Source organism: Vipera berus (assembly GCF_964194415.1).
Source record: "Vipera berus genome assembly, chromosome: 1".
Classification (NCBI taxonomy): Eukaryota; Metazoa; Chordata; class Lepidosauria; order Squamata; family Viperidae; genus Vipera; species Vipera berus.
The window spans coordinates 41,558,165-41,579,861 of record NC_138202.1 but is presented as its reverse complement, the minus strand read 5'-3'; the positions used below and the strand labels follow the sequence as shown (position 1 = coordinate 41,579,861).

Here is a 21,697-nt window from a genome sequence, read left to right as displayed (position 1 = left end):
ACTAAAACATATGAAGAACGTGGACTTGGGTTTGGCTAGTCCACGGGTCGGCAACCCGCGGCTCCGGAGCCGCATGCGGCTCCCAGTCCTCTGCCATTCTGCAAAAAAGTCCCATTGAGAGAATGGGGTGGCGGAGGTTTGGAGAGCTGATGCCTTTCGGGGCCAAAAGAAATGCGAACGAAGGCAGCAGCTCTCCAAACGGGGCAACGGTGGTTTGGAGAGCTGCGCGCGCAGCTCTCCAAACCTCCGCCCCGTTTCCAAGGCTGCCGGCTTCGTCCATTTTTGAGGAAGCCAGCAGATCTCCAAATGGCCGGCGGCGGTTTGGAGAGTTGCGCGCACAGCTCTCCAAACCTCCTCCTCCCCGTTTGCAGGGCTGCTGGCTTCCTCAAACATGGACGAAGCCGGCAGATCTCCAAACGGGGCGCCGGAGGATTGGAGAGCTGCTGCCTTCATCCGTATTTCTTTCAAATGCGGACGAAGGCAGCAGCTCTCCAAACAGGGCCACGGAGGTTTGGAGACCTGCACAGGTCTCCAAACCTCCACCGCCCCGTTTGGAGAGCTGCTGCCTTCGTCCGCATTTGAAAGAAATGCGGAAGGGAGCAGCTCTCCAAACGGGGCGCCGGAGGTTTGGAGAGCTGCGCAGATCTCCCAAATGCGAAGGCAGCAGCTCTCCAAACGGGGCCGCAGAGGTTTGGAGACCTGCGTAGCTCTCCAAACCTCCGTGGCCCCATTTGGAGAGCTGCTGCCTTTGTCCGCTTATGAAAGAAATGCGGACGAAGGCAGGAACTCTCCAAACCTCTGGTGCCCTGTTTGGATAGTTGCTGCCTTCGTGTTTGAAAGAAATGGGGGCAGAGCTGGTGCTTGTTTTGCGCATGTGCATGCATGCACGCATGCACACGCACATTGTGCAGCTCCCACTTTTATTGTGTGTGTGCCGGAACCGGTTCCGAGTGGCTCTTTCACTGTTTCAGGTTGCCAACCCCTGGGCTAGTCTAAAGAAAAAGAAATAGGGGCGACATGATAGCAGTATTCCAGTATCTGAGTATTCCAGTATATATTGCGGTGGTTAAGCAAAAAGATCATTACCACAACTTAACAATCAAGATTTCAGGTGTAATTGTGATACCAGTAATAAGTTGAGGACTATTACTTTATAACTATGTTGTGCAAGGTTGTGAACTGTCTTGAAATCTCTGAAATGAAAAATTATAAAAACTAATAATGATAAGTACACATTATAACACTCCCATTATATTTTTGTTATATCTTCAGCAAGAGTTCTTCAATAGGCTATACTTCAGTGTCAGGAGTAGCAAAGAATTCTATGTTCTCATTTACTGGTAAGAAAACTGTGTTACTTTTCATTCATTCATTCGTTCATTCATTTATTTATATTTCATACTTAACTGTTCATCTCCCTTAAATAAAATAATATTTTATTACAATTCTTTTAGTGGCTTTGTTTTATTTTCAAAGAGTCCAGTGGCCTTAGTTTTGTCCCAATTGCAAGAAACTATTTAAGCTCGCATACCTGCTTGATAAGGGACGTGGTGGCTCAGTGGGTTAGGACGCTGAGCTTGTCGATCAGAAGGTCGGCAGTTTGGCGGGTCGAATCCCGAGTGCCGCGTAGCAGAGTGAGCGCCTGTTACTCATCCCAGCTTCTGCCAACCTAGCAGTTCGAAAGCACGTTAAAAATGCAAGTAGAAAAATAGGGACCGCTACGGCGAGAAGGTAACAGCGTTCCGTGCGCCTTTGGCGTCTAGTCATGCCGGCCACATGACCACGGAGACGTCCTCAGACAAGCGCTGGCTCTTCGGCTTTGAAACGGAGATGAGCACCGGCCCCTAGAGTCGGAAACGACTGGCACGCATGTGCGGGGGAACCTTTACCTTACCTTTACCTTACCTGCTTGATACTCAGTTCATGCAACTAACAAAAATTTGTAGCTCTGAAACAAATTACCGTATTTTTCGGACCATAAGATGCACCGGACCATAAGACGCACCGAGTTTTTAGAGCAGGAAAACAAGAAAAAAAATTCTTTCTCCTTCTCTCTCTCTCCCTCTCTTTCTCTCTCTCTTTCTCTCCCTCCCTCTCCCATTGTCCCTCCCTTCCTTCCTTCCTTCCTTCCTTCCTTCCTTCCTTCCTTCCCTCCCTCCCTCCCTCTTTGTCCTTCCCTCTCTGCATTAGAGCAGTACCCGCGGAGGTGGCCCTGCAGCCCAGCTTTCTCTTGCAGAAAGCAAGCTGAAACGGAGTGAGGGAGATTGCCAGAAATGCGAATCGGCCGATCTCGCGCTCCTGCAAACTCCCTCGCTCGGTTTCAGCTTCCCTTGCTACAAGAGAAAGCAGGCTGAAACGAGGCAGATTGCAGCAGCACGAGATCAGCCGATTCGCATTCCTGGCAATCTCCCTCACTCCGTTTCAGCCTGCTTTCTCTTGTAGCAAGGGAAGTTGAAACCGAGCGAGGGAGAGTGCAGGAGCGTGAGATCAGCGTTTCTCAGCACGTGCCGATTTGTGCTCCTGGCAATCTCCCTTGCTTTCCACTTGCGGAGGTTGGGGCTGGCCATACAGATCACCTTCGGACCATAAGACGCACCCTCGTTTTTCCCCCACTTTTGGGGAAAAAAAGTGCGTCTTATGGTCCGAAAAATACGGTAGTTTAATTATAATCTGATTTTCTGAAATTTTATATATTTTCTTTCAGACGATTCCTTTCGAACTCGTCCCAACAATGTCAGTGGCACTGCTGCTTTTAACTCTACTTCCACCTTACCATCTTCTTCTCGTAACACAAATAACACGGTTGATCAAAAAAGCAATGGGAATAAAGAGAGCCATTCACGGAAGGTTAGCTTGTAAGTGATCAACTAAAATTAGTGCAGAATTAAAGATTACAATAAATAACTGATTTTTCATTTTCACACTTTTAAGTTGTTTCTCATACTCAGGATGAAAATGAATTCTGCTTATGTTGTCATTTCCACAGCTATGTCGAGATAATTATTTATGATTGTTTTAACCACTGTTTTAGCAAGAATACAGAAGTAGAGGTTACAGATTCATTCTAGTTTATTACTAAGACTAGACGACCCATGAATTAAGTTATGGTTTAACGCTTCTGATTTAGTATTGGGGACCTGTTTTGGTAAGCTGTTTTGGTAAGCTGTTTCATCTCAAAAACAATGTTCCTGGCCCAAATATATGGTACAAAGAACTAGAATTATTATGGTAGTTCTGGTTAGTATGATGACTAAAGTAATCATTACACTGGTTTTCAGGAACAGCTGCAATTGAGTTATCACCGTATTTTAATGCTGTTAGATGTGGGAAAGAGTAGTGTGGAATTAGTATTCATTATCTCTATGAATCACACATATGACTTTGTACTTGTACTGATCATCATTCTGGAATAATAGCTTTAGATTCAGATGATGGTCAAAAGAGGTACAAATTCATATGTATGAATGTACTGATAATTAAAGAACCATTGTTTACTTAGGCACTGTTATTTTGCAATTTGATTCATCAGCAGCCTGTATTTTTTGATATTACAGGTAATCCTCAGTTTACAACTGGTGATTTAACAACTGTTTGAAATTACCGTTGTCTCAGAAAGAGTGCTTTATGGCCCATAAAGCACTTCTGGCTATCGTAAACATTGTGCTGCTCCCCCTGTGATCACACGACCACATTTGTGGCATTTGGCAACCTGTTCACATTTAATGACCAATTCCCAAGTGCCCTTTGATCATGTGATTGCCCTTTGCAATCATCTCTGTTAACTTTCTCAGAAAGTCAGTGGAGAAGCCGACAGGGAAGGTTGCAAGCTGCTGCCACCTTCCTGAGAACTCCCTCTTGTTCTTGGGGTTTGGCTGACATTGCTGCCTGCTGAGTTGGACCCTCAGCCCCTCTGCTGGGCTGCAGAGATGGGGCTTTGATCGCAGATGTCTGAGCCCTGTCTCTGCAGCCTGGCAGGTGCGGAGGCATGTGCACATGGAAGAGCACTGGAAAGCTTGCGAATATAGGAAATCTTCAACTTGTGACCACAATTGAGCCCAACATTTCTGTTGTTAAGTGAGACATTTGTTAAGTGAGTTTTGCCCCATTTTACGACTTTTCTTGCCATAGTTGCTAGTGCATCACTGCAATTGATAAGTTAGTAACACGATTGTTAAGTGAATCTGGCTTCCCCATTGACTTTGCCAGTCAGAAGTTCGCAAAAGGGATCACATGACCTTGGGACAGAGCAAAGGTCATAAATATGAACCAGTTGTCAAGCATCTGACTTTTGGTCACATGATCATGAGGATGCTGCAAAGATCGTAACTATAAAAAAGAGTCATAAGTCATATTTTTCAGTGCTGTTGTAACTTTGAATGATCGCTAAATGAACTGTTGTAAGTACTACCTGTGCCATTGTTTTGAAAACCAGAACGATGTATGATTGCATCTCAGTTTGTATTTCAGTAGTGTTCATCTGGAAGCTGTGGGAATTCCCAGATATCTGAATCAATGTTCAGTTTATAGTAGGCCTGTAACTTTCATTTGTAGTGCATTGCTGTTCATAGGATTTCATCCAGAAAGTAGTTTTATCCACAGGAGACTTGCATCAGTGAGTTTTGGAAACAGAACATATTCATTCCCATTGCTAGTAAATACACTGCATTAAATGAGTCATACTCAAATAGACAGCAAACATGAATCACAAACATAGGTAATTACAAAAGAAGTATGTTCTGTGACTGTTGTACTGCATTTGTTTTTTTTTACCTTTTGTTCATTGTGAAGAGCTTCAGACATTTTCTTTCAACTTAATAACTTATATTCTTACACTCCTTCACAAAGCATTAAAACATATAGCTTGTCAGGCATTATGTGTACTTAAGATGAAGAATTTTAATGTGGGTTTGGATAAGTAATACTTTACCATGTGGGCATATACTGCTAAAGTATCTGGTAATGTTCTAAATAATTCCTTTAATTTAACATTAGTGCTCAGAAATAAATATCTTTAACAAGGATACAGGAAACTTATTCACATTATTACTCATCAAATTAAGGTATATAAATTACAATGACAGGCAGGTATGATTGCTCTGGCAATATTATTTATGTTTAAGATAGTTGTCTTTCACCATAATCTTTCTAACAGTGAAGCAATGGTAGCACAAAAGAAAGCCACTTTGGTCTAGGGGTTAAGGCACCAGACTAGAAAACAGAAGATTATGAATTATAGTCCCATATTGCTCATGAAAGCCTGCTGGATGGTTTGAGGCCAGTCACTCCCTCAGCCCAATTAGATGAGAAGGAATTAATTGGTCAATTCCTGTTGCAACCAATGAGTTAATACTCGGTTGATCTGAAAAAAGTGCACTTATGGGAAAATGCTAGGAAGAAAAAGAAGAAGAAAAAAAGCAAAAGACCACCTTGAATTGTAGCACTTTAACTCATGTGGCAGCAATATTGCATGAGGATTCTGTAGTAAGACCAATATTGTATGTGCTGCTGCTTTCTGGACCGGCTGAAACTTCTGAATGCTTTTTACGGACAGCCTGTATAGAGCATGCTGCAGTAGTTCAATCAGTAGGTGACTAAGGTGTGTGATTGACCATGAAATGTCTTCTGATTCAGAAATGAGTACAAGCTATAATTGTATGAAGGTTTCTTGGCCATGGCTGCCATCTGGTTTTCAGACAAGAACCATGAGTCTAAGAGGATCCTCAGATTGCAGACCAACTTTGCATAGGCGAATGATACCCTATCCAAATTTAACAATGGAAATTCACGGCGGGGTGGGAGGGCAAGTGCCAAATCCACAGCCATTCAGTCTTTTTAAGCTTGAAGGTGATCCTTCCCTACCAGATGCACAAGTATCCAAGCACTGAGGATGCACCTCAGTAGCATCTCATGGAAGGCCCAGGGCAGTTGTATAACCACATATGGTCAACATACTGATACCCACAGGCTTACAGATGACTTCACCCAGTTTTCTGTATTGATCACTATTAAAACAAATGAGTCTGATTTTTTTAAAAAGGATTCTATAATAAAATTATTTTAATATGTATATATTTTTTCCAAGCCAATAGTTTTAAGATTTGTGTATTCTGAGGTCCATATGCAGACTTTTCTTTATTGCATAGTAATGGATGGACAATTTCCACACGAAGAAAATCCACAGGGTGTGGGAGATGGGTGGAAAGGAAGCCAGTGGAGTTGGATGGCCCAATGGATGGGAAAGTGGGTGCGCCTTGAATCATGAATATTCTTTTTAAAAAGCATCACCTTGTTGGATTTAGAAGAAATAATGTTGATTCTTTTTACTTACAATACATGAGTTTAAGATCCCAACAGTTTTGGAGCTGTAAATGACGACTGCAAGAAGTTAGCAGTTCTGAACACTGTTAATTTGATCTGGTCTGTGTGGTAAGAGTGTTTTTCTTTCTCTCAAGGAAAAACAGAAAATCAAACTCCTAGAGCTGGCGAAAGAAACCATGCACACCAAAGACCACCAGAGGCAATGTGGCTGAAGCCAGGATTGGACAAAGCTAGAGTACAACCTTGAATTTAAGGACCAGGAAGGAGGGATTGATTTGATACCATAACGTTAACATCTTCTGTCAATTAAATAAATTCCTATGTTGTAAAATACCTTCATAGAAATAATGTAATATGTGCAGAATGCCAATGTTGTAAGTGAAGTGCTTAATTCAACGTTACTTTAGCAATGTGCTTTAAATCTGCTGCAGCTAAAGAGACAGGGTTTCCCTACTTCCCCCTCTCAATTATGCCTTCTACTAGTTCAGGTTATTCAGTTCGGAATGAAAGTGCCCTCTACTTTAAAATATAGCTATTTACAAGCTTATGGACTTCTAATTTGCCTTTGCTATGGAAATAGGGCCATATGTGTGAAATTGCTCTGCGTATAAGAATTAACTGAACAAGTGACACTTTCTCTTTCAAAAAAGCTTTTAAATATCAAAGAAGCTTCAGTGTGGAATCTGGAAGCATGAACAGAGAAATGTGGAGAAGTGTGTAGTCCTTTAAAATAAACTTCTGCTATAATTTTAGATAATATTGCTTATCTGGTGTATAAAATGTCAAGAGGGATTTCTTTTCACTTTTTAATAAGAAACAGATACCTCCAAATAGCATATGAATGATTTCTTAAATTTCACATTGCAAATTTTATTGTACAAATACTTTGTTTTAATTTACCAGTATATTCTATTGTAGTTTCTCTTTATCCAACATTTTAGAATGATTAATCTAGTTTTTAATTAGTAGTTAATTCAAGCCATCATGCTTTTAGCTATATCAATATCATTCTGTTTGTATTCATGCTAACATTCCTATCAAAATTTGCCTGCAAAATGCAGTTTTATTTAAAACATTCAATTTATGCCAATACTTGAGAGAGACTGTATGAAGCTATTGTCAGCTTCTCTACTTCACAAATGCAATCAGCAAAACTATATTGATATCAGACTATCTGTTTTTTTAAATATGTTGGTGTATGATAAAGATAATCTAATTTGTGAATGAATAAATGTGTGGTTACTTTTTACAATGTGAAATAATGAATGCTTTATGCACAATAAAACGTAGGCCATTAAAATACTGGCATGTTTTGGGTGGGAGAGATTTAATTTGCAGTTTTTAATTTAAATTAAATAAAAAATAGACAGGAATATTCTGTATCCATTGCACTAGTGCAGGGGTAGGCAACCTCGGCTCTTTTATGACTCATGGACTTCAACTCCCAGAATTCCTAAGTCAGCTGACTCAGGAATTCTGGGAGTTGAAGTCCATGAGTCATAAAAGAGCCGAGGTTGCCTACCCCTGCACTAGTGATTAATATGTAAATGATACATGCAGGATAGCAAAAATTCTCTGCTCCTATAGTAGTGAACCAACCCCTTGAACAATAAGGTATTCACTTAAACACCAAAGGAGCAATACCAGGAAAGGCTCGGTGATTAGAGTCTGTGCTGAAAATCTTAGTTTCAATACCATGTCTTTCCAGATGGGTTCTGCAAATGATATCAGTCTGAAGCTCTAGAGAACTGTTGCCATATTTAAATGATATTAAGCTCCATGAACTGGTGGCTTGCCTTGGAATGAGTGGAGTTTTTTATATTCTTAAGAAACGAACATTCACGGTATCATGCAGAGAGCATTCAGCAACCCAAATGTAGCAACTAAATTTCTCCATAATGTTTCTTTATTACCTCATCAGTAGACACTGTCCCAGATTTCCATCAATGTCAGTCCTTTTTTCTTAATTAACAGCAAATACAGCCTTCTCTTATGATGCAATTCATACAGTTTCCCAAAAGTGACACTTTCCAGTATTTTGGGGTATTGCCCTTTTCTGAGTGCTCCATAATTATAAATTCTGTGATCAAGTCTATATAGTAATCCTTTGTGTTCAAAGAAGAAGCACTGTGGTGCAGTTATCCGTGACACAGAAGTGACTGCAGTCCCAGTCTGGAGGTGTAGAGTCTAGCACAGTGAGGCACTGGAAATCCATTATTGTAGTAACTGGGTGTTACACTGTGATGCCACTCACACTTTTCTATCAGTTTTGGACAGTGCTGTCTTCAATGCTGATGGAGGCTTCATAGCACAGGGTTAGCCAATAGGTTCAGTCAACAGCCATAGCTTTTAGTTCCCTTGGCTGGATGACCCAGTGACCCAAGGTTTCTTTTGCAGCATCTTGGAGTTGCATGGTCAACCTTTTGAGGTCTTTTCTCAGACTCTGGTATGCTATAGAGCAACTAGTAAGGCATATGGTGGTCATCCGTTCTGATAACATGTTCCACTCACATTGTCTGGGTTTTGATAATCGGATTTAATGCTGGTGGACACTGATCCAAAACTTCCAGGTTGGAGATACAATTTTGTCAACATCTGCAAAAGATGGACTAAAGAACGCAATATGAAATTTTAGGTTTTTTATGTTTCTTCAGTACAGTATTTAGGACTCACATCCAAATAAGAAAGAAGGAATAACCACCGATCAGCTTTCTAGAGATGATAAAAGATGATATGTTGATAAAGCACTCTAGTATGCAACTAGTGCCTGGTTGGCCTTGCTAATTCTGCAGTCAATTTCTTTGTCCAAAGATGCATCACTAGAGATGATGCTTCCCAAGTATCTGGAGCTGTTTACATTTGTCAACTAGGTGTCATCAATACTGACTTTTGGTTCTACAGATATCATTTGGCATGGGCTGCTAAAGTAGTCCGGTCTTGTTCAGAGTGATAATCAAGCTGATTATCTGATAATCTAATCAGCCGATAATCAGAGCATAGCAGTGTCAGAAATTGTTCAGCATCAACTGGAAATCACTGTCTTTGTGCATCAAGAATGCACAGTCATTAGCAAAGAAGGTTTCTTGAATGACTATATAGAAACACCTTGTGCACTCAAGTGAAGGTCAAAGAGGGGGCCATCCAATTGGTACCTGATACACAAGTTCCACTTTCAGACCCCAGACAAAATGTGATAACATGCAAGTGAAGAACAGATTCAATAGAACTGGGTCTACCACACAATCCTGTTTTATTCCATTGGAAATAACAAATGCAGTTGATGTATCACCATGGTAAAGAACCTGTCTTGTCATTCTGTTGTACGGTAGCTGACTCAACCTCACAAATTTCCTTGGACATCCATAATATCTCAGGAAGATCCAGAGAGACTGCTCCTTTATAGTGTTTAATGCCTTTGTCAGATCAAGAAAGAGTAAGTAGGCATGTTCTGCTCACTGCATTTCTGGACTCGCCTAATGTCAAATATGCCTGCTCTACTCCATTCTGGCTGAAAGCCACATTGCACCTCTGGGACATTCCAAGACAATGACAAGTCCTTTCAAAAGAATGCAGGCAAAGAACCTGCCTGTGTCGGACAGCGTGTCGGACAGCAGTGAGATACCTCTGTAGTTTCCACAATCTGATTTGCTTCCCCACCTCTCCCACCTCTCATTTTCATGTTGACTGGTACATATTATTTTCCCTTTCCTTCTGCTGCTGCTAGAGCTTCTCTCCCTTGTAACAAGTGCAAAGTTCTTATTATAGATCTGTATACTTCGAGCAAGACCAAGCTGATCAGGATAAACTCATGAAAGACTTGAAATAGTTTTGGTTGACTGCTTTCAATGACTCTAAAAGAATGCAAATGATCAGCTGTCTGCAGTGAATATAAATCCATTTCCCACCATCCAGTTAGAGTGGAAGAAGCTTCTTGGATAAGGAGTGAAATGTCTTCAAAGAAAAACAAAGTCCAGTTGCCTCCTGAAAAAGCATGTTTGGGACAATCACATCCTGGATGACTGAGAATCTCCATAGACATTGCTAATAAATACTTTTGATAGCAGCATTAAATTATAGCGCTATGCTGTGGTTCTAATTCTGATTAGTTTGCAGAAAACATTTGTAATTTCTTTATGTTGAGAAGAGGACCCAACTACTTCTAACAGCAATAAAGAGTATATATAATACACTGAATCCTCTTTTAAAAAAAAGTTCAGTAATTTTCAGCTGTATTTAAAATGTAGACCTCATGACCATAACAACTGAACAAAGGATCCTATTTTGTCCTCCTACTCTCCCACAAATCAGGTCCCTGCTTTTTATATATCTTGGATTAATAATTCTGGAGAACGTGCCCATTATTTTTGACATACTGCTTTGTGTGAATGAAGATATTTCCCACACAATGGATGTGGGAGTTTTCTCTTTGACTATGCTCCTTTTTGCTATTTTAGTGTTGAATGCTTTGGGAAAAGGGATTGTGTGAGTGTAATTTTTTCCATTAAATTTTTATTCTAATTCTATTTTCCTGAAAGATCCTTGCTATGTATAATAGCATAAGAGAAAAACATTGTTTTGAGGAGAGAATTTTTGGTGAAAATATTTTAAGAAAGAAAATGTTTACCTGTTTTCCATATCCCTATATTCTTCTCCTGAAAACTAAGAAGTTAGTGCAAAAGCATATTTAAAATGTGTTCTTAGTATAACATGTAATTTGACTTGTGGTGGTGGGAGGGGTTATGTCATTAGGATGCATCAAAAAGAAATTACTAGGTTTTGTTTAATTCACAGTTCTTTTGGGTTAGTAACTCTGCCCAAAAACAATAAAATCTTGGTAATATCTTCATATATCATAAAAATAAATGGCCGATTTATCCGGATAGTATCAGGCAAAGAGTATGCGATGATTTCAGTTACACTGACAGCTTGAGCTTCTGTTCCTTTCTCATCCACCTCAATGCTTGCTCTTTGAAGAATCTAAAAAGAATGGAAATATAGGGAGATTTTTAGCAAGATGCTCATGTTTCCTATCAACTGGTCTGCCTCTTCAACACATTTCTACTGACTGAAAATTGAGCATGCATACATTTTTTTCACTTATGTGGAAGCAGCAACCTAAATCCACAGCTACAAACACTTTTGTCTCAATAAGAACATACTGGGGATATGCCAGCATTGAATTTTAAAAGATAAACATTCTGTAGAGGGGAAATTAGGAAAAAGGAAATTAAAAGGGGCAGTCAAAAAGATCCAATCTCTCCAGACTTCTGGACATGACTGAATCTCAAAAGTCACTAGGATAATTAACGAACACAGTTAAGGGAATTATTAGCAGGAAGCAGGTTTCCTCTAGGACAGTGGTCCCCAACCTTTGCAGCTAACAGCCTGGCTGGGGGGGAGAGGGGAACTGGGCAGTGTGAGTGGTGGGCTGGCACACATACGCACAGCTTGACTTGTGCAAATTGAGCTGTGCGTGTGTGTGAGCACAAGTGCACGCCGGCCCGCCGCTTGCATGAGTCAAGCTGAGCATGTGCACGTACACATGCCAGTGCCCACCGCTCGCACGGTCTGATTCCGAATAGGCCACAATCTGATTCCAGATAGTCCATGTGCCAGGTTTTGGGGGTCCCTGCTCTAGGAAATGGAGAGAACAAGTGAAACATACAGAAATGTACAGAAGTGACATCGACGGTATTAAGGATAGGACTACCAGATTTGAGCTGCAAAAATCACTAGATGTCAGCAAAGAATTCAGTGTTTTCCATCCTATACAGATGTTTGCAGCCCAGATTTGTTATCCCTAAACAAAGGAAGCATAAAAGAAAATTTGTTCAGCATTTTGCTAAATACATGAAGACCAGCAATTAGACAGACAGGCAGAACCAGGGGTGGGTGGCTGGCTAGTAATGGTAGTGATGGAGGTTAGGTGATTGTAGAAAATCTAAATGAATTGATGGTCTTTTTGCAAAAGATTTTGAGCAGGTACTTGATCATGAACTCACTTTTTCAAGAAAAAGAAACATTTGAAAATGAAGAATATATATTTATATATCCGGTAGTGATAATTAGTGATACAGAGCTAGACTATATATGGCAAGAGATCATTGAGCAGAACAGTCTGTTTAATAGTAGTTTGCCAACATCATTCTCTGGACCCAAACTAAAGGCAGTATTGTTTGGTTGAAAGCAATACAATAGTCAATGGTAGTGAAAATCACTGAGAGATATATAAAGATTAGTAGAGTCAACTGTCTCAGATCAAATCCTTACAAAAGCCATTTTCTAGTTGAATAAGATAGTTTCAGTTGCATATATCAACAAAGGTTGCTTGGAATGAATTCAGATAATCTCATCCAGTAAGATCTGAAATTCGGAAGGTCTTGCACAGTGTTACTACATAATACACAGGATCGGCATACATATTATCAATAACATGGATTAAATCATGTTTCCTTAGCTTGTTACTCTCTACAACTGATGGTATTGCAATTCCCAAAACTACTAGCTATCATGATCTTGACTGCTGTAACTATGCTGGAAATTTTCAAACTATAGTCAGATATATTGAATTGTAGTCAAACTCTTTGGCAGGTTCAAGTCACTGAGAACTGAGAACTAAACTAGATTCTTCCCCATAGGCCACTATGTATAATATTAAATATTAATATTTTAAAATAATACATATCTATCATAAAATATATAGTATGCAGCTGGTAGAATTTGGGATGCTATTTTTCTGGGTTGGAGACATTTCCTGATAATCTGATTTCCTGATAATAAGATGAAAAACTAAAAGGGATAGTTGCAGAGGATCACAGTGCAGGTAGATTGGATTATTTAGCATGGAATGAGAGTTAAATTCTGAGCCTTTCCTACTCTTATCAGAACATGTAGGTTCATGCTATTCTAGTAATTTCTGGTTAAACTTGAATATTCTTAGGAGTTAAATACTTGTCTCATTTCAGTAAGGTTAATCTATAGCACTTATCCGAAATGGTTCTGGACCTGGATCACTCAATGAGGTCGAATTTTGTAAGGGCAAAAACACCATGTCTACAAATGCAACATCAATGACTAGGCATGATACTTTTGTTTAGATCTATACAGATCATGAATCGATGCAAGCCCCATCAGCTATGATCATGTAACTCAGGGGTGTCAAACTGCCGGCCCGTGGGCCAGACGCATCATCCAGAAGCCGTGCCCACCCCATTCCCGGCAATGGCAAAACCATCCCAATATGTTGCACAATGTCACGTGACATCGCAAGTTTGACATGTCTGATGTAACTTATAAATTTGTGAACTATAAGATCCTGTTTCTTTTTTCTATTGCCTCCAACTAATTAAAATTAGAGAAACCCACGTTTAGCAAGTGGGTCTCCAGTAAATGAATGGGTCATGTTACTTGTTAAATATGTTTGGTTGAACAATATAGTAAGCTGCAGAATTAACCAATTATTTTTTTACCTGTGATATTTTTACGAATTTGTGATTTGTGAGATGGCTTAGGTCTGCTTTATAAGAGAAAAGATCTTTAATTCCCAAATCCTGAAGCAGCTGATCCATGTGATATGTCTGATCTAGTTTGAAGCTTGGAAGGTAAATATCCATTTTCCTATAATGCAAACAAATATAAATGCAAGTTGAAGGAAAATGTGCATACACTGGTGAAGATAAATAGCAGGCAGCAGAACATTTGCATATTGTTCCTCTCTTTCTGGATGCCATGAAAATTTGAGCACCAATGATGCAAAGACAATGATTGTGACAAGTCTTGCTTGAATTAATTGGATAAGTTCAACTTGTGGAAGAGGAAACTATATGAAAATCTAGACATTTGGAAGGCTTTCATAAAAATGATGCAGAAGATTTTATAGAAGATATAGACCTTCCTAAATAAATGAAAATTGATCCTTTTTCTTAGTAGACTTGGTAATAGGGAACTCAATGTCTTTTATTTATTTCTGATGAAGCGATACATTGTAAAGATCAAAAGGCTGTCTTTGGGAAATTTCAGTGGCCCATTCCCAGTGTTAAATATTCAGTTCTTGAGGCATTAAGTGAGACAAAGTGTTGAAACAGCAACAAGTTTATTCTAACTCAGAACAGAACAGAAGCAAGCTAATAGCTGCTGCGCAGCTATTTATATGGTTGGCCTCTAGGCGCCAACCAATAAGTTTAAAGTAGCAGTTTCCTGCCCCAAACCTAATTATCAGCCTGGAGACAACAAGTCTAGCTCAGCAACAGCAACCATTACATAACATACAGAAAATAGGTCAGACATTAAGCAAGCAGTCAGATATTAAGCAAGCAGTCAGACATTAAGCAAGTGAGTTAAAACAGATAAGGCCAATACATTACACCCAGTTACTTCCTTTTCTTCCTCTTCTTGACATTTCTATTGTCATTTCTTTGTTTGAGTAGTCATTTTAATTTGTACTACAGGATTTTCTATCCAGGATTTTAGGAATAAAAAATGTGAAGTGATTGCTATGACTTGTACCTGATCTTCATGGTCTTAAGCCAAGATTCCACAAGTTCATTGGTTAAATCATCTTCAACAAACATATAATCAGCTTCCTTCACAGGGATAACAATCAGCATCTGCACACTTCCTTTGTATGGCAGCTTTATCACATAACACTGCAAGGTCTTATCAAATGTGGCAGCAATTCTGTCTGTTTTGAACATCATTGGCACTTGGACAGTTCTGTAATTATCTATATAAAAAGTTTCCAGCTCTGTAAGTTTAGCAGAAAATGGATGTAGCCATTTGCCTGAAAATGTAAAGAAGTGCAACATGTTATTTTATATTATAATATAATCCAGAATTTTTGAGGGAAAATTTAACAGTAATCTAGACACAAATCAGCCTGATTTACTTCAATTTAAAGATGAATTTGTGTTCTTCCATAGTATGACTGAAACTTTAAATCTATAGTGCACTCTTACTGTATGCTTGAATCTTTGGTTCCACTCCAGTTACAGGGGCTAGACAGCTTCATATGAGATTCCTTTTCATAAATAGGAGCTGCACATTAACTAAGTCTCTTGTTAGAGAAGTAGTGATTAATTATATGAATCACCAGTTCAATCCAGCCCCATTTCATTTTGAAAAGCTGATAAATGCTACTGCTTACTTTTTCATACTGACTAGCTCCATGCATCAATGTGCATTTCTGCTTCACTATCACAGATTAATACTGTAGTGTCAGTGAGCTCCATGATCAAATGGAGACTTAAATCTGGACTTCCTACCACTTGAGAATAATCCTACTGAGTATATTTAATCCAATATTCATTCATTCGTTCATTCATTCATATCTAACTATTATCCTGCTCTAACCATTTCTTGGTTCTGGCATCACCTACTTTGTTTGCAATGCCCAGGCAGTATATGGCCTCAAGTGAGAAGCCAGAGGCACCACATTTGCTATCTATGCTATTGACCAGTTTCCTCTTTCTATCAGGAATAAGGTCTCCCATTCCACCACCATTCCCAGCACAACTTTTTGGGATCAACAAGACTTCTTTGAATAGCTATGGAGGCAGAATAGCTATGGAGGCTCCATCACAATATGTTTTTGTCTCTTAAAAGCTATTGCCTTACTGTTCAATGTGATTATGCCAATTCTTCCCCCCCTACCACCACCCATCCACCAAGAAATATTTAGTTACCTCCCTGTAACCTCCAGCTACAATGGGTGGCATCCTGCATGCTTTCCAATTGCTTAAAACACACTGAACCCTCTAGGATTTAAACCACCCCTTTATGTTCAAGATAGCAGATGTACTCATCCTCCCTCATCTCTCAGCAACACACTTCAGTGCAACTTTGCAATTAGAAAAGAATCTGAGCAAGAGCTAAAAATAAGAGAAGTGAAATTAGCAATATTTAATTGCAATAGGCTTTTTAGTTGCTATGGAGCCCTTTTCAAATATTTGACAGGCAACAAGCTATGCTGGAAATATCTTTCTGATCCCATTCACTACCCTTTTTTTGGTTATAAAAGAGACAGAAAAATGAAATTCACGATATTCATAAAAAGTTAGAAATTCAGCAACATACAGCCCATGCAAGGCAATACTTAATTGACCCTTCCATGAAAATTGCAAGGTGGTATAATGAATCTGCACATCTGTATGAATCCTGGCCTGGCTTCAAAATCATATTTATGGAATATTTGGTAGGGGGAAAGAATTCACTCGATAGTTTCACTACATTCAGCGCAAAGCATATACAGAACTCTGTACACAGAACTCTGTACACAGAACTCCTTCTGGACTTACTGTTGCATTCACAAAACTCAGAAATGGCATAAGGAGGCATTGTCTCAACCCACTTTCATATATAGCAGGGGTGTCAAACTCAATTTCATTGTGGGCCGCATCAGCATTGCAGTTGCCCTCAGGGGGCTGGGTGGGTATGGCCTGGGTGGGCGTGGCCTACTGGGTGGGCGTGGCTAGAGTGCGTATGGCCTACTGGGTGGGCATGGCCAGCTCTACATCATTTGCATCAAGGGTGCCTATGGGGGCCTGGGCAGGAGTGGGACAGATCTGAGGGTCTCTGGCAGAAGGAGGGTCTCTGGGCCAGGGCCAAGGCAGTGGGGGCCGTTCCCTCACTGTTTCCAGGATGGCTTCGCAGGCCACATGAAACCACTTCGCAGGCCGGATCTGGCCCCCGGGCCTTGTGTTTGACATGTCTGATATATAGTATTCTTCATCCCTACTGTAGGTCTCTTAATATACTGTATTAGTGTGAAAGAATTAGTGTGCCATTTGAATTTCCCTTAAATACCATTTTTTTTTAAAAAAAATTAACTGGATTTTTCCTTCAGCTATGTCCTGAGTTCAGACAAATAGGATAAGAAACATGCTAATATGCTAAATGATTACACAGCAATATTTGCATATCCACTTTTCCAGATCCCTCCTTCTCTATCTGGTTCTCAGGTCACAGAAACCAGGACCTATGCTGGCTGGAGGTTCTAGCAATTAAGATTTGAAACTATTAAGAGTTACCAGGTAGGGAATATCATGCTCTATTTTACTATTGTAAGCTATAGAAAATTTAGTTTCTTACTCCTGATTTATACAATAATTGTTTATTAAAACTTGGGGGATCTTTTATGTGTGTAAGGTAAACTTCAAAGAACTTTTGAAGAGTCATTTAGGTAAAATGTACCATGTTAAAATTGTGTCAATCAATCAATTAATCAATCGATTGATTGATCAGTCAACTTCCCTCTGAAATTATGGTATTCTGGCCCAATTAAAAATAAGAGTTCTGAATATTTCGTAGGGATATTCAGAGGCTTTGGTAATTTCAGGTTTTTCCAGTGACAAGTTCTACAAAACCATGAGGAATTTATATATCATGAAGGTAGTCCTCAACTTATAACCAGTGGCTATTCAAAGTTATGACAGACCCCCTCCCAAAAGCTACTTGGTAAAGCTGTTGTGGCACAGTGGTTAGAATGCAGTTTTGCAGGCTAACTCTGTCCACATTCAGCAGTTCAATCCCGATGGGGCTCAAGGTTGACTGAGCCTTCCATCCTTTGACTGAGTCCTTGGGGAGAAGGGCGGTATACAAATAAAATTAAAATAAAAAATAAAATTAAAATAAATATAACGAGGACCCAGATTGTTGGGGGCAATATGCTGACTTTGTAAACTGCTCAGAGAGTGCTGAAATGCATATTGGAGCAGTATATAAGTCTAAGTGCTTTTGCTGTTGCTATTGCTACTTACGACCATTTCCTGACAGTAAAGCCACGGCAGCACCCCCTCTGTCATTCGTCCTTAGGAATGCTGCAGTACCCACCTGCCTATCTTCCCCTATCTATCTCCCTCCATGGCCTCCACTGGGTCTCCGCAGGCCTTGGCCTGCTTCCCACTCCACATCCTCTTCCTCACTTATCTTTGAATGAAAGATAGCAAGCCACTTTGTTGCTGGGTCACGTGGTATGATCTGGAGGTGGCTGCCATTTTCTGAGTGGCTGCATTGAATTGTGGTTGCTCAGAAAATGGTGGCCACTTCCAGATTCATGTCACATTGCCCAGCAACAAACAACCCCAAGAGGTAGGAACAGTGGTGGGATTTAGCCAGTTTGCACCACTTCAGCAGAACTGGTAGCTAATTTTTTGTTGCCCATGCCCAGAGTGGACTTCTGGAAGTGGCATCCACACAGAGAACCAGTTGTTCACATATTTGAATCCCACCACTGGGTAGGAAGCAGATCATGGGATGTCTCAGAGAATGAGTGATATCTTAAGAGGCCTGGGACAGGTGGGATTAGGCCTGCTATAGGCCTCCAAAGGCTCCCCCCATCCCCAAGGCACCCATACTCTGCTTAAGGACCCACATAGTCATTTAATGACTGAATCAAGGAGAATAGAGGATAGTGGTCATTAAGCAAAGCTGTCTCACTTAACAGCTGTCACAACATCCAACCATAATGGACAGGTTCATTATGGCTGTAGGTTGAGGACTACCTGTAACACTATATCTTAGATTTTTCACCTGTTATGAAGGCAGAGAATTACCTTAAATTTTACATGAAATAGCACTGTATATTACTGGAAGGTAAATAATTTTCATTAATGTACACACATTTCTCCTACCACTGGCAACATTTGCACTGCAAGTTCAAAATAAGAAATGAGGACCAAAAATGATAATAGCCTTTATGCATGGAAATATCAGTGAAGTTAAAGTATGCAGATGAGAAGGATTATTGATGTGAACCAATTGGCCTTTCCATCCATAAACAAAACATACAGGAAAAGGAATAATAGCTATGAGAATGGACTCTTCTGTTGACACACTTTGGGGGACTAAGTTAAGGAGGGGTTGCCCACATTTTTACAGAGACACTCTTATAAAGCTACTGTAGCTGGTGCCCTGAGCTCTCCTCTTTAAAAACTATGAAAGAATCAATGAAAAGACATTTACCTTGAAATAGTATGTAGTTCAGCAGAATGATTTTAGTATGCTGATCAAAATCACGAAACAGTGTAGGGATTCCCCCTCTTGTGTTCTTTTTAATGTGCTCATTGATCACTTTTTTGGCAAGAGTAGAGTTGCGGAAATCAACTGACAAAAATTCCATGTCAAAGTATTGTTTGGACAAGTTATGGAAAGCATTCTTGATCTGAAATTCTTCCTGGATGAAAGAGAAGCTATTCTGCGAAACAGTGAACTCTTTATTTTGGGTGATGTTTAGCCTTAGTTGTTGGAACAAAGTCAGAAACGCTTCATCTTTTTCTTTCAAAAATGGCAGATTTAGAGATTGACTTATTTGCTGGCAGGTTTCCCCTTCTGAAGCCAACATGAATATTGCTAGAGCAAAAGACAGTGACAGTGGGGAGAAGAAGATATTGTTGTCATGCTGCAGTGCTATTTTCCTGTAGAGATTGAAACCAAAATTGTTAATGTTTTCTGTGAAATTGTGCAAAGAGACTAATGGTGAGGGGCTTTCTCTAGATGACTCTTGAGTAGTATCATGTGGATAATGTTTATCAGAATTGTTGAAAGGGAAGAGATTTAACACTAAGCTCTGTGGTACCTCGACTCCTGATTTTTTTGCAATTCCATTTGATAAGTACGTTTCAGCAATCAGTCCAAAGAAGACCAACAAAAATTTAGCTTTCATTTTGCACCGGTTACTTCTTTCTGGTGAACAGAGTAAATATAAATTGATGACACAAGTTATTATTGTAATTAAAAAAGAAACGATGTTTTGGCATTTGGAGGATATAATAGAACCCCATCCAATTCATTTATCCCATTTATCCCAATATGTTTCTAACGGTAACATCAATGGGATTATCTAATGTTACTTTATTTCACATTAAGCTAAATTAAGATTAGAAATCTTCCCAAATTCACTTAGTTTTCACTCTTACACTGAAACAACCCAACACACTAATGAAAATACTAAAGACATTTCTACATTATTTCATATGTAAAAGGCCTTTCTAAAGATGTAAACATTTAATAACAGAATCTCCATTAGATATGGAGCTGATGGCAAGACAATTTTATGTAATCTAATAATGGAAGCTCCGTTGACCAGTAAGGAAGAGATTCTAGGCAAATTGGCTTAGTCTGTTCAGTCTGATTAGATCGTATTTTAAAAGAAGGACACTTTGAATGCACTTTTTAAAAAACCTTGATAACAATATATAAATCATTTCCACTTTGCAAGTCATAATACTTTTCATTATAATTTTAAATTAAATTCAAATGCTTCTATCTTACCCGCAGGACAGCCTCTTTTTTACTTTTCTGAAGCCTGAAAAAAAAACATTACAACATTAAGTGGAATGGTGAGATAAATATTTGCTATTCCAAAGTGTAGGTCCATAGTTTTGTCTGTTGTAGATTAACTGGATTACAAACAGGGATGCTTTTGTTTTGCCACAGAACAGATTTAAAGATGAAATAACCAGATTCCAGTAAGTAGGGTCTGTTGGGTAGCTGGATTTAAAATTAAAGAAATAAACAATCATAAAGGGAAGGATAATTGTCATATTAAAGGGCTGTTCACAATCTCTAATTGAAATTAATCAATCATTGATTGCATATACCAAGTGCTGACCTGACTATATCCCTCCTAATTATGAAAACAACACTGTTTCTTTGTTTTTCATATGCTAAATGTTCTTCTGTCTGAAACTGTGTACCGTATATACTTGAGTATAAGCCGAATTTTTCAGCCCACTTTTTGGGCTGAAAAATTCCACTTCGGCTTATACTCCAGTCAACAAAAAAAACTTACCGAGGACTTGTGCGCGGCCGAGGCTTTGGTGCTTCCGGGATCGCCCGCACCTCTCCCAAGCCACCGCCGTCCGAGACCTGCCGAAGTTTGGGGAGGTTTGGGGAGGTGCGCGCGCACCTCCCCAAACTCCGCGCCTTGCCTGCCTGCTTCTTTCCGCAGCGGAAAGAAGCAGGCAGGCAGGGCGCGGAGGAACGGAGACTTGCCGACGTTTGGGGAGGTTTGGGCGCCTCCCCAAACCTCGGCAGGTCTCCGTTCCTCCGCGCAGACCTGCCGACGTTTGGGGAGGTTTGGGCGCCTCCCCAAACCTCCCCAAACCTCGGCAGGTCTCCGTTCCTCCTGCCGACCTTTGGGGAGGTTTGGGCGCCTCCCCAAACCTCCCCAAACCTCGGCAGGTCTCCGTTCCTCCTGCCGACCTTTGGGGAGGTTTGGGCGCCTCCCCAAACCTCGGCAGGTCTCCGTTCCTCCTGCCGACCTTTGGGGAGGTTTGGGCGCCTCCCCAAACCTCGGCAGGTCTCCGTTCCTCCTGCCGACCTTTGGGGAGGTTTGGGCGCCTCCCCAAACGTCCCCAAACCTCGGCAGGTCTCCGTTCCTGTT

At 40.1% G+C, this 21,697-nt stretch overlaps 2 protein-coding genes across 2 annotated transcripts in view; one reads left to right on the top strand and one right to left on the bottom strand.

Moving 5' to 3' along the window:
* PPP4R4 (protein phosphatase 4 regulatory subunit 4) overlaps nucleotides 1-7,598 on the top strand; it is a 52,351-nt gene extending 44,753 nt beyond the window's left edge. The window contains exons 21-23 of the mRNA XM_081314718.1: nucleotides 1,273-1,340; nucleotides 2,705-2,847; nucleotides 6,453-7,598. Of these exons, the coding sequence (XP_081170844.1) occupies nucleotides 1,273-1,340; nucleotides 2,705-2,847; nucleotides 6,453-6,530 (289 nt within the window). The 3' untranslated portion in view covers nucleotides 6,531-7,598. The remainder of the gene's footprint in view (nucleotides 1-1,272; nucleotides 1,341-2,704; nucleotides 2,848-6,452) is intronic.
* A 3,505-nt stretch (nucleotides 7,599-11,103) lies between these two features.
* SERPINA10 (serpin family A member 10) lies at nucleotides 11,104-19,975 on the bottom strand (the record flags this gene model as incomplete). The annotated part of the gene is made up of 4 exons (XM_081334703.1): nucleotides 11,104-11,295; nucleotides 13,788-13,935; nucleotides 14,824-15,097; nucleotides 19,276-19,975. The coding sequence occupies 4 exons, from the start codon at nucleotides 19,973-19,975 to the stop codon at nucleotides 11,104-11,106; spliced, it is 1,314 nt and encodes a 437-aa protein (XP_081190829.1).
* Between the last annotated feature and the right edge of the window lie 1,722 nt (nucleotides 19,976-21,697).